Source organism: Conger conger, chromosome 4, assembly GCF_963514075.1.
Source record: "Conger conger chromosome 4, fConCon1.1, whole genome shotgun sequence".
Classification (NCBI taxonomy): domain Eukaryota; kingdom Metazoa; phylum Chordata; class Actinopteri; order Anguilliformes; family Congridae; genus Conger; species Conger conger.
Window position 1 is genome coordinate 60,213,112 of NC_083763.1, and position 12,394 is coordinate 60,225,505.

The window sequence follows — 12,394 nt, forward strand, 5'->3', positions numbered from 1 at the left end:
CCACAAACAACACACTGATGGTTTTAGAATTCCCTTGGCTACAGTAAGGGATTCAATGTCATCTGCCTGACAGGTAGTTTCAATTTTAGTCACATTCATAGCAACAAATTCCCTTCCCACTCATGAGCTCACAATGACGACTGATGCTGACATTTCATACAAGAAAGGTGCTGCATTTTCACACCCTACATTTAATGCTTTGTGAAGCCATAATGTATTTTTGGTTTGAGCACTGTTGACACCCATGTTGCCACCCACTGCTGCCTAGTCTGGCTCAAGCACCATGCCCAGCTGTCCTCATGTTAGCTGTCAAATCAGTGTCTTGTGAAAGGATCCAGTCTCTTACAAGGCCTACAGAAACCTTTAATTTTTATTTATCACACATTTAAAAAATGAACCACACTATACAAATGGTTTTCTTGTAGCAGTTAACAATGCAGATTACACAGTTCTAAGGGCCCATTCCGACACTATTACGCTCTCTGAAAGTGCTGCCGAAATCGCATTCATAAATTAGTTTTTTTTTTTTTTTTTTTTTTTTTTTCCTTTTTTAAAATGTTTTTTCTTAAATTCCAACAGCCACTCGTTGCAGTGGTCTCGATAGCCATTTCATTATTTAACTTTTTATTTTATTTTTGCTTAAATGCAGATAGGCAGTAGCATGCAACCCCTCCCCCCGACAAGAGGTGGTTTCCGACTGGGTTTGTAATATTTACTTTGCTAGGTACGGGTAGAGGTCTCGTGTCCATATTTACATATCAAAACTGTGTGATCCTGAGCAGTTCGGATGCGAATTTAGGACACTGGCTGGCAGCTTTCCCAGTCTCAAGAGTTTTAAAGGGAGGTCCAGTCTGCGGCCGCTAGCCGCTAGCCACCCGGGAGATTCTGAATGCCTTCTCTTCTTTTGTCCTTTCCCGTTCCGTGCTCACGTTTCTAACGTCGGCCGAATGTCAAAAGGAATCAAGTTTATTACTCAGACACTTTGCAGAAGAAAGAAAAAAAAAAGGAGGGGGAAAAAATAAAATAAACATTTAAGCCAAGTAGCTGTAAGTATCCTTCTCCCCGTCAACACGCTCCAGGTATTCCTTCTCGATCAGGATGTCGATGCATTTCTTGGGGGAGGGAGGAAATGCAAAAACAGAGATAACAAATAAATGTTTTGTTTTCTTGGAAATTAACAATATTCACACTGCCACCAATTTCTCAAGTACGCCACAGTGCTCGTTCTCGAGTTGTGTGCACCCTAAAATCCAATACATATTACTTTTACAATTACTTCCCAATCTCTGAGGAAATAATAGCTTGCACCATGCTAATAAAGTTGTGTAGTGAGGCGTAATTGTATTGTCCGTATAATTAGCATACAGCTAGATGTCAGGTGCAGGGAGACTCACTTTGATGACAGGAACCCTGGGTTTAAAGCGAGAGGACAGCTGGTTCAGGACCTCTGCCAGGAGCTGCTGGTGTTTGAGGACTTTCCTCATCTTCATGATTCTGACGATGGCGGCCTGTACAACAAACACAGGCCAATTCACAATCCCGTCTGTGAGTGTGAGTGAGTGAGTGAGTGAGTGAGTGAGTGAGTGAGTGAGTGTGTGTGTGTGAGTGTGTGAGTGTGTCTGTGTGTGAGTGTGAGTACGAGTGAGAGAGAGTGCGAGTGAGTGAGAGTGCGAGTGAGTGAGTGAGTGAGAGTGCGAGTGAGTGAGTGAGTGAGAGTGAGAGTGTGAGTGAGTGAGTGAGAGTGCGAGTGAGTGAGTGAGTGAGAGTGCGAGTGAGTGAGTGCGAGTGGGTGACTGTGTGAGAGAGCGAGTGAGAGAGAGTGAGAGAGAGTGAGAGAGTGCGAGTGAGTGAGAGAGTGCGAGTGAGAGAGAGTGCGAGTGAGTGAGAGAGAGTGCGAGTGAGTGAGAGAGTGCGAGTGAGTGAGAGAGAGTGCGAGTGAGTGAGAGAGAGTGCGAGTGAGTGAGAGAGAGTGCGAGTGAGTGAGAGAGAGTGCGAGTGAGTGAGAGAGAGTGCGAGTGAGTGAGAGAGAGTGCGAGTGAGTGAGAGAGTGCGAGTGAGAGAGTGCGAGTGAGAGAGTGCGAGTGAGTGAGTGTGCGAGTGAGAGAGTACGAGTGAGTGAGAGAGTGTGAGAGAGTGCGAGTACGAGTGAGTGAGTGAGTGAGTACGAGTGAGAGTGAGTACGAGTGAGAGAGTGCGAGTGAGAGAGTGCGAGTGAGAGAGTGCGAGTGAGAGAGTGCGAGTGAGAGAGTGCGAGTGAGAGAGTGCGAGTGAGAGAGTGCGAGTGAGTGAGAGTGCGAGTGAGTGAGAGAGTGCGAGTGAGAGAGTGCGAGTGAGAGAGTGCGAGTGAGAGAGTGCGAGTGAGAGAGTGCGAGTGAGTGAGAGTGCGAGTGAGAGAGTGCGAGTGAGAGAGTGCGAGTGAGTGAGAGTGCGAGTGAGTGAGAGTGCGAGTGAGTGAGAGTGCGAGAGTGAGTGAGTGAGGACCCTGTCTGTACCTGGATCAGTAATTTGCGGTCCTCCTCTATGTTCTTGTGTGTAGTCTCCTGCTCCTGCTTCTGCTCGGTCTTCATTGGCACGTTGATGTTGACTCGCAGCTTCTTACTGCACACAGGAGCACAGAGCTCATCTTCACACGGCCATCACTGGGCACATGGACCTCAGCAAGCATGTATTCATTCCCATTTATAGGCTGCAGCATGCTAGCATACATACACAAACAGTAAGGAAGCACTCACTTCTTATAGCCCAGGAAAAGCTTTATTAAGGTGTCAGGCTTGAACTCCACCTCATCCACATTAGCATTTTCATCCTCCAGGACCTGCATATCAACAGCACAGCGTTAAATTAACAATCTACAATCAACAACTAGACCTGGCAATAAATGTGATTTTAAACTGATTTAGTTCTTGCCATTATTTAATATGGTGTCTAAATTTCACAACACCAGTTCTGCACAGTAAACATGATCTAATTTACTTCAATCACTAGCTCCTCGTTTAGAAGTTACAGCACTGTTAAGACCCTGCACCATAGCACTCTGTGAAAAATGTACTATTGTTCCTTTCCTTTGTTAAAAGTACCAGCAGTACCCATTTTCACAAAGAAAAACAAAGACTAACACCCAAGTGGCCTCTTGTGGATAAAGTGAGAATTGCACTTCGAACACTGCCACACAATCTCAGAACAGTATTTTACATTATTACATTACATTATTGGCATTTGGCAGACGCTCTTATCCAGAGCGACGTACAGTTGATTAGACTAAGCAGGAGACAATCCTCCCCTGGAGCAATGCAGGGTTAAGGGCCTTGCTCAAGGGCCAAACGGCTGTGCGGATCTTATTGTGACTACACCGGGATTAGAACCACCGACCTTGGGTGTCCCGGTCCTTTTACCTTAACCACTACGCTACAGGCCGCCCTATTTGCACTTACCAGTAATTTTGACTTTAACAAGATTTGCAAAACCTGCACCAATATGTCCTGTAAAAACAAAAAGAGAAGCAAAGTCACAAAGTGTAATGTGCCTGTAGGCATGGAGATCAGGAAAAAAAAACGAAAAAAAAAAAACTAATCCTTTCAAACAGCACAGATTGTATTAATGGCAGGTGGCCTGGTGGCCGCATTATCATACTGTAGCAGTGTATCGGCAACACGCTGCGATCCTGCCCCTCTCTCCTTTCACCAACAGCATTCCACATTCAAATTCTGCCTCAAAGTGATTTCACTGTCGGGGCTGATCTCCAGCAGATGTCCTGAGTCTGAGCAGGACTGTCCCTTCCCTCCCTCCCTCTGCCTCTCAGAGGTTGAATAGGGGCCCTTGCGCTCACGATTTTGATCTGCGTGCTGTCGGTCAGCTGCTGGACGGTGTACATGTCCTCGGTGTTGAACTGCAGGAGGATGGCCATCTGGAATGTGGAAGCCTTGGGGAGGGTAGGGGGATAAGCAGGGGATTGTGATCAGGCCTTTATTCAGCAGAGGACACACTGGCTATTCAGCCCACATAATGAGCGGGTGCAGAAACCCCAGACACCGGGCTCCACTCAGTCCTGTGTCACTGCTAGTGCACAACCTTTCACTCCCCCACCGCCCCCTTATTTAAGGCCACTGAATGCAGTGTTCACCACCAGTAACAAGTCATTGGACTGTACCAAAATGTTTTAACATTGTGTTCATTCAGTAGCAGTTGATAAATAAAAAGGCCCTTCTTTAAAAGTAAAGCAGCACACGTACACATGCATACACAGACACAGGTAGTCATGTAAATGCACGCTGGTGTTGGCTTGCTGGAGGCTGTGCAGGCTCACCTGCAGGGTGTATCTGTTCTTGAAGCAGTTGGTGACCAGCTCCCCTTTGGACAGGTGGTAGAGCCAGGTGAGCTTGCGGCCGCTGTGTCTGCTGGCGTAGAAGGCTGTGAATCTTTGGTAACTCCTCTCCAGCTGCAGGACAAAAAGCGGAGATGGGAGGTCAAAGTGTCAACTGTCACTCAATCACCTCATCAAAGTAAACGGGACCTAAAGGTTAGTGTCAACCGTTAGGCAACCAGCTCATCAAGGTAGACGGGACCACAGGTCACAGTGTCAACCGTTACGCAACCACCTCATCAATGTAAAAAGGACCACAGAAGAGTGTTAACAGTTACTCGAACAACTCAAGGTAAACAAGAGGACTACCTACGGGCCCAAAACAGCTGTTGGATGGGCAGAGAGGATGAGGTTGGTGTGAGGAGGGGTGTCTCACCTCGGATGGTAGAGCAAACGTGCAGGACTGCTGGAAGGGCCACGATCCTGAACTGAGGACCTGGATGCTGAAGTCCACTGCAACACACACATTTCAGCTTCAGTACTTATGGTCTGGCAGTACTGTGCGGATTCACTGTGCAAGCGTCAATCTGGCATACAAATATCATTTCATGGAAGCTATATACTGACTGAAGAGATACAGCAGGTGAGATATATGTTTGAGGACATTTTGAAAGGGGAAGTGATGTTGAATGTTGGACCCCCTCGAAAACGAGATGGCTCATCTCTAGGGGTTATCCATTAATACATTTGAATTTGAATTTGAATGGCATTAAAAACACCTGACTGGCCAGGTCTCATTGACCTTTGCTACTGTAGATGATGGCATGCAGTGTCATCATTGTTTCTTTGTGAGTCACGTATGCACTCCAAACCTTTCAACATAAGCCATTAGCGATGGAGTAAGACCTGTTGCGCAAGATATGCTTGTTAACTTGCATTTCATACATACATGTTGTATCAATGTCATACACAAGCAAAGGCAGTTCCCAGGAGCTCAGGAACACAACGTCCTACTCTTTTCAGCCACATCGCCCTCAAACGATCCATCCGTCAAGCAGTGGCTCCTCACCTTTTTATTATGACGGAACAGTCAAGTAACCGATGGAAATGCTCCATTAAGACAGACACGGGACGCACTTACAGTCCAGAGGCTCAGAGTTGGAGAGGTGCTTTTTGAATTGCTCGTTCAAGTCTTTGCTGACGCCGATGTCCTGGAACATGCGCTGCAGTTTGGACGTGTACTCGAACCCGCACGCTTGCTGAGGAGGGAGGGAGGAGAGAGGACGCATTCTGAGCTCCGTACAGATGGCGGTAGCCAAACCAGCAAACAATGGTTCTGAAAACAATCTGAAAACAGGACCAACAAATCTTCCTGGGCCTGGTGATCATTCTCATAGTGGTAACTAGTATAACAAGCGAGTCATGGCAGGAAAAATGCTCAAAAGACAGCAGCACTGTAATCGCCGGAGGCCTCCCACTTAGACTGTTAAACATCTACGCACATCAATTACTCATGACTGAAAGGTGCTGATGTAAAATGACTTGTTTTAGCTGCGCAAAATGTCTGAACAGCGGGGAGACAAAATGCTAATGTGCTCATCCGTGCTCCTGATGAGACGAGACAAATGGCTGCTGCCACTGATCGATGTGCCTTCGCGCTTAAAATGCATAAGCTCTTCATTTTCCGTGTCAGCAAAGCTATTTTAAGCGCAGCGCGTGCAGATCGGACAGATAAATGCTTAATTACACATAAAATTAACTGCAAAGCCCGAGGAGTGAATAACGCTTGTTGAGAGACGGAGTCAAGCGGTCAAGCGTGGACCTTGGGAGGATAATGAAAGCATTCAGTGCGTTTCTGCCCGAACGCTGCCCCTCCTGCTTTAGCGCACAGAGAGCCACAGTGGCGTGGGCCAGGGGCCGGGCCTCGGCTGCAGTCGCCCAGGCTGGGCCGCACCTTCAGCTTGGAGATCATGCTGGCCTCGGCGTCGTCGCTGGCGCTGTTCTGGTGGACCAGCCGCTTGGCCAGCATCTTGGCGTAGAACTTCTGGAACACGTCCTTGTCTTCAATATACTTGAAGACCACCATCTAGCCATGGAGAGGGGGGGGGGGGGGGGGGATGGAGGAGGAGAAGGAGAGGCTTCTGGGAAAGGCTGCTCTAAGGACCGCCCCCACATAGCGCAGACATTGTCTAATGCAGCAAAGCCAGACCTCCCACTCAAACTCACCACTTGGTTGAGGGTGTCCTCCAGCTCAGCTTCTTCTGGGTTCTTGGAGCTGAAAGAGAGGACACATTCCTTAAGCACATTCACACAGGAACAAAAATGCCTTCTCAAAATTAACTACAACTTTTTAGACCTTAGAACTACTGGAACACATCTTCTAAATGAGAAATACACATTTCCCACAAACACAGGCAAGACAGACCTTTATTAATGGGCCAAACAAGCCGATGCAGAGTTGCTGCTTTAGTCAAAGGCGAGTGACTTGCACGCCATACATCAGGACACTGGAATGCACCAGTCAATGGGTTCTATATGTACCCTCTCAACCCTTTTGAGAAGCAAGAGGCAGCACAGCTGCCTTCGACACTTAGGGGTGATGTGGCTGGCCGCAAGCGTTCCCCATGATTGATGAAGTCTGTTTGTCAGGGACAGCCGTTAGCCTTGTCGCATGCTAGGGCCAATGACAAATGCACCGGACTACACCCCTCCATTCCACGAGACTCACCTCTTCTTCAGCAGGGAGTCACAGTATCTGGCCAGCAGCTCTGGCGACTTACTGGAAGACTGCGCCATCTTGGTCACCGCGTTGTTGTTGATGAATCGGCCACAAGCCTGTGGGGGCAGAGGGGGGGTGGGGGGGACAGCCCACATCACACACAGTGCCAGACCACAAACACCCTACACGGAGCAGATCCCGTTGGTAATCTTGTCAACTTACCTTATCTAGTGCGGCCACGAAACCTGCATCGTTGTTAAACGCCGACATAACTAGTGCATTGTATTTCTTGTGCACGTCCAGGATGGTCTGAACGTACATTTTGGGATCCTGCGGGAAGAGAAATGAAGCAGTAGTTAAATGGAGCTTGCATCTACACAGGAAAGGGATGTAGAAACACGCTGGGACATGGGCTGTGTCAGGGGAGGCCGCCTCAGAGCTCCAGTCCTGCAGCTCTGCTGGAGCGAGGCCAGAGGTTGAGCGTTCGGGCGCAGAAAGACAAACCGCCGCAGTCAGAAAGGCAGCTCCAGCCTCACTCCAGGCTGCCAGCAGCCCGCTGCACCACGCGCCCCCCATCTCCGCTCCACACGGCGGAACACTGCTTTCTTCATGCTCGTTTCTGCGACCAGCCAAGCTACTCTCTTACAAATGACCACAATGAAGGCTACTTTCCGGGTCCTTCAAGGCACGTCAATGTTTTGTTTTGACCAGAGACTGCTTAAAGAGGCCTGTGTTTCCCCCAGTGGGGATGCTGAGCTAGAATACCGCCGAGACCACTGCAGCAGTCTGGATCTGGCGCGGGTCCAGCGAGGGCCTGGCGTTCCCGGCCGCTCCCGCCTGGCCCGTGGCCTTAGCGGCACGCGGCTGTTTCTGTCCGGCCCGTTAGCCTGCAGTCGCGCATAGCCAGCTGGAGACGGGGGGCGAGGGCTGAGTTTCATCCGCGGGGGCTCAAGAGCCCAGCCTCTGCCAGGGGCTGCCCACGCCCGCGAGGCACAGGGAGGGGCCCTCCACCGCCTCGCTAGTCTCCATGGAGGAAGACGTGCTAATTACCGCCGCAGGACAACGCGTTCCGGTTTAATTAAAGCATCGCTACAAACCGCCTCAGCTTTGGGACGAAACAGGGGCAATTCCTAAATCAGCTACAACCACCCAGGGAGAAGCCTGGAAGAGCACAATCTAGCACTGAATCTCTGAATACTTAGCATGGCAATAAATGTCACTAAACTCTTCCTCAGTGCACTTTGGTCCACAAGACTGCATGTGGCTTAGCCTCCATTCTGTCTGTTTAATGAACCCCAGGTGTAAACACAAACTGACATCTAAATTAATGCTTAAGCCGGCACATGCATGCTATTTATTCATGGGTGGGAGTGTCTGTAAGTCATTTAAGTCAATTAGAGAAATCATTTCCTTCTCCTCTTCCTGAAATATCAGCCAAACTGTTTAGGCTTGTATTCAACACTCATTAGTGCTGGCCTTCATCAAACAATACAGAACTGTTACTGAGATTTACAATGTGCATGTACCAAAAAAGGTTCAGTAAGTGAAATCCATAGCTCTACATTACATTTATGCCAATTAATGTTGAAAATATCTTTTGCTGAATTAACTCATTTTATTACTATATTAACCTATTAAAATTCATGACAGGCTCAGCCTTTATGCTATTCAGCAGACTGGATATGATGGCTCATAAGTATTCCTGGCCTGTATTTCAGCACTGAGAGATGACAGATCTGCTGTCGAGACAAACTGTAATTAAAACACACTGCTTTGAATAGTATCTGTGAAACACGACCATTCAGAATAACGCAACAGCAAGGCAGGGCTCTACAGCACCCCCATTTTAGGAGCATCTGATCCTGATCCTGATGTGTGCCAACTGCTAACAAGAAAAACTATTTAGGAATAATTTTAGCACATCTACTAACTGGGATATATTGGTGCTCCCACATTTTTTCCATTTCGCAGCACGTGCTCCTTGGAAAGCAAAATGCGTACAACCGCTATAAAAATAAATATACAAATGGCAGGGTAAAACACAAGAAGTCATGGCAACAAAGCCCCACAGGAGCATAGCTGCTGTCGTGTCTGATAGACTGCCTTCCAGAAATTAAATCCTCCCATTCCTTCTGCTATTTTAATTCCCATCAAAGGAGCAAGAAAACAAAAGACTGTTCAGTTAAAGCTAACAGCTAACCATTCTGTTTGTGGCCAGACATTTTATAGTTAACATTACAACAAACTGCCAAGCCTGACTAAGATTTGAGCCTGAAGAAATCTTGTTGCCAGGCAACACTAGTTAATTCTTGCCATGGCGTCTCCATTCGCTACAATGCGAGGACTGAGGCAGTGCCATGGCCCAGGTGGGCCTGGGAAAGCGGGTAAAGCCCTCAGCACTAATGACCAAGCTCTCCCACTTCAGGGGCCAACAACTGCCATTTTCCCATCTTTATACAGGCAAACAAGCCCAATATGCAATCATATACAGACAAAGCAAATGATGTGTGGGTTGGGAAAATCAGATATGACATTAACATATTTTCTCCGTCAAACATGGGGTCATTCTTTTAAATCCACTGAAATGAAAATGTACTCCTTTTTTTAACAAACTTCACAGAATTCATCAATTTAAATATGAACCACACTGACCCCTATTTTGTTCAGGCCCTCGATCACATTCACAATTGGTAGAAACGAGCAAATCCTGCGGTAAAGACTGTATGGCGTGCAGAGGCTCTTGCTGCAGTGCTTACATTGAGAGCAGCTTCCCCACACTTCTCAATGGCTGCCAGTCCCTGGTTGTGAATGTGTGTCTCCAGAAGCTTCTTCAGTTCTCCCAGACCATCTGTGATCCGGGAGACCAGATTGTACATCCGGCCCAGGTCTGCAAAGCGGGGAGACGAGAGCAGTGAGACAGGCCGCGCATAGAAACGTTCACATTTGCTGGAATACGTCAATCTCCAAACAAAGCCAAACGGACAAATAGAGTTTGCAGTACACACTATTCCTGCAAGGTGCCACAGGCGGCCATTTTACATCTAATCGGCTCCTGTTAATTGAGGTAACTGAGATGGTGACTGCCTGACAGGGCTTGTAGAGGCTCCTCTCACCTTCATTCTTGTCAGCGTCCAGCAGGTTCTGGAACTCCGTGTGGAAGATCTCCAGGTGCTTCTCGATGAGGACCTGCTCACACTTGCGCGCCAGCTCGTCCTGTGTGCTCTCATGCAGGTACACCTGCACCCGCCTCTGCTCCTCCAGCAGCCGAGCCTCCGCCTACAGAACGCGCATGCGCGCGCACAGGCACACACAGGCACACACAGGCACACACAGGCACACGTGTAAGTGTGACGTGCTTCCCTCATTCCACTGTTCACACTCTGTCAAGCTTCCATTACAAGAGTTGTGAGAGTTCATAATTACTTGTGCGCTTCTTGACTATCAGAGTAGAATTTCTAATTCTTCACATGCTGAATGATTCATTTCCACCAGAGGAATTACACCGGTGCGAGGCTGCACCATCAGTGTAATTCCTCCAGTGCTGACCATCTAAGCATAGAAACTGTCTCCATTCAGCTCAACAGATTTCTGTAACAACCCACCTTCTTCATGTACTCCGTAACAGGATTTTGCTGCAGGAACTCTGTGCTTTCCCTCGTGTAGAAACGCTCGGTGTCTGCCAAGAACTGAGTCTCAAAGTACTCTTTGTAAACAGATAATGTGGGTCCCTTAGCAAACGCATCATCTTCATTCAGCCCCAGCTCGACTGCGAGAAGAATGTGAGAGAGGGAAACATAAACATCCTGTCACACTTTGGGGCAAAGCCCATGTCTCTTTTACTCCCAATGGCTGTAGTGCTTCAAGTAAGTGCATACACACCAGGCATTTTCAGTATTTTCATGGTTCGGTTAACAGGCAGAACCATAATAGGCTGTACAAGCATGCTCCAATAGGCTGGACTACAGCCAAAACAATAAAATTCAGAATAAGTACATTAACTAGACAGGGGCATGACTTCATTAAAAAACGTAGTCAAAAAATTACTTCTGCATATAGCAGCAGTGTATCACCGAACTGCAAATATTTTGAAGGCATGACACTGACAAGGGGTGATTGCTTGAAAATGGCAATGAAAATGGCAACTCTGAAAATCATTAACAAGATATTCAGCAAAAGGTTACTCACTGCACAATAGATACTGTGACTACAGGACATTGCCTGAAGAACAGCAGGGAACAACATAGGCTACCTATGTCAACGGTTTGCGGTTTTGTTGGTTCTAAGAAATCTGGTCGCTCGTTCGGACGAGTGTAACATTTAAGGCTAGTCTACAATTGTTCAATGACACTAGATTGCATTTTAATTTTACAATTGATTTAGGTATGCAACTCCCAACTATAGTCCGCAATCGCAATATCCTATTGAGTTTTGACGGCGAGGTCCCTTATTTGTGTCCAGACTTGTCGAAATCAACTAGTCAAACACTTGAAGCGTCATTGTTTTACTTAAACTCAATCTCATGCGGTTTTTCTCTTTATTTCGCTTCAAAGGTAATAAAAATACAAGTGACGTTTCTGATTCTAATCAGATCGAAGATGAGCTGCAGTGTTTTCGGCTGTGAGCTTGCAGCACAGATGTTTTAATTTCCTATCCATCAACAGTTACAGTGATTTAGCCTATGTCGCGGTCGTAAGGGAGTTCGGTGGAAAACGTAAGGTTACAGACCGCAAGAAAGTCGGATTTTATTCTATATCTTCGCTGTACTCGGTTCCTTCCCAACCTGCGCTGTAATGCTCTTGCGTGCTGGAATATTATGACTAACTATTACATAGGATCGAGAAAGCTTTATTTATCTTAACAAAATTAAGAGACAACGAGTCCTTAGTAATGGACAATATGCTCTCTTATGGTTGAATCGCCCTTGTGTTTACAGGATCGCTATCGTTTTCTTTCATCTAGAGATTTGTCATGGCGCTTTTGTTGTTTTTATATCACATAGTTGTTTAACCTAAGATTGACGCAACATATTTTACACTTAAGTTTTTAGATTATCCTATTCAAAATGTTGTTTGCCATTGAAATGCCAACCATTTAGCATTGCCTAGTCCGGGCCGCTTTCCAGTCGGTGGTGCCGAATCATATTAATTTGCCTACTCTGAAATTATGTCCCCATTGCTGTAGGCTACCCACAAGTCCAATCAAGATATAAGATATAGAACAGTCTTAAAAACGTTTAAATGTTTTTTTGTAGTTGTGCGTAGCCTACAGAAGTGGGGTCGTATCATTTCACAGTAGCTTAAGATAAGCTATTGCTATAATGCAGGATTTAATGAAAATGTTTTTTTAACGTTAACCAGTGTTCTGTTAACCGTTTA

The 12,394-nt window shown here is 46.8% G+C and overlaps 1 protein-coding gene across 1 annotated transcript in view; it reads right to left on the minus strand.

Moving 5' to 3' along the window:
- Window positions 1-342: 342 nt before the first annotated feature.
- LOC133127060 (cullin-1) overlaps window positions 343-12,394 on the minus strand; it is a 31,480-nt gene continuing 19,428 nt past the window's right edge. The window contains exons 7-22 of the mRNA XM_061239678.1: window positions 10,622-10,785; window positions 10,133-10,295; window positions 9,776-9,906; window positions 7,242-7,349; window positions 7,029-7,135; window positions 6,527-6,575; window positions 6,255-6,386; window positions 5,442-5,559; window positions 4,737-4,813; window positions 4,304-4,435; window positions 3,827-3,919; window positions 3,432-3,479; window positions 2,733-2,815; window positions 2,493-2,598; window positions 1,395-1,508; window positions 343-1,112 (exon numbers count right to left, since the gene is read on the minus strand). Coding sequence (XP_061095662.1) covers window positions 1,032-1,112; window positions 1,395-1,508; window positions 2,493-2,598; window positions 2,733-2,815; window positions 3,432-3,479; window positions 3,827-3,919; window positions 4,304-4,435; window positions 4,737-4,813; window positions 5,442-5,559; window positions 6,255-6,386; window positions 6,527-6,575; window positions 7,029-7,135; window positions 7,242-7,349; window positions 9,776-9,906; window positions 10,133-10,295; window positions 10,622-10,785 — 1,706 coding nt within the window. The 3' untranslated portion in view covers window positions 343-1,031. The remainder of the gene's footprint in view (window positions 1,113-1,394; window positions 1,509-2,492; window positions 2,599-2,732; window positions 2,816-3,431; window positions 3,480-3,826; window positions 3,920-4,303; window positions 4,436-4,736; window positions 4,814-5,441; window positions 5,560-6,254; window positions 6,387-6,526; window positions 6,576-7,028; window positions 7,136-7,241; window positions 7,350-9,775; window positions 9,907-10,132; window positions 10,296-10,621; window positions 10,786-12,394) is intronic.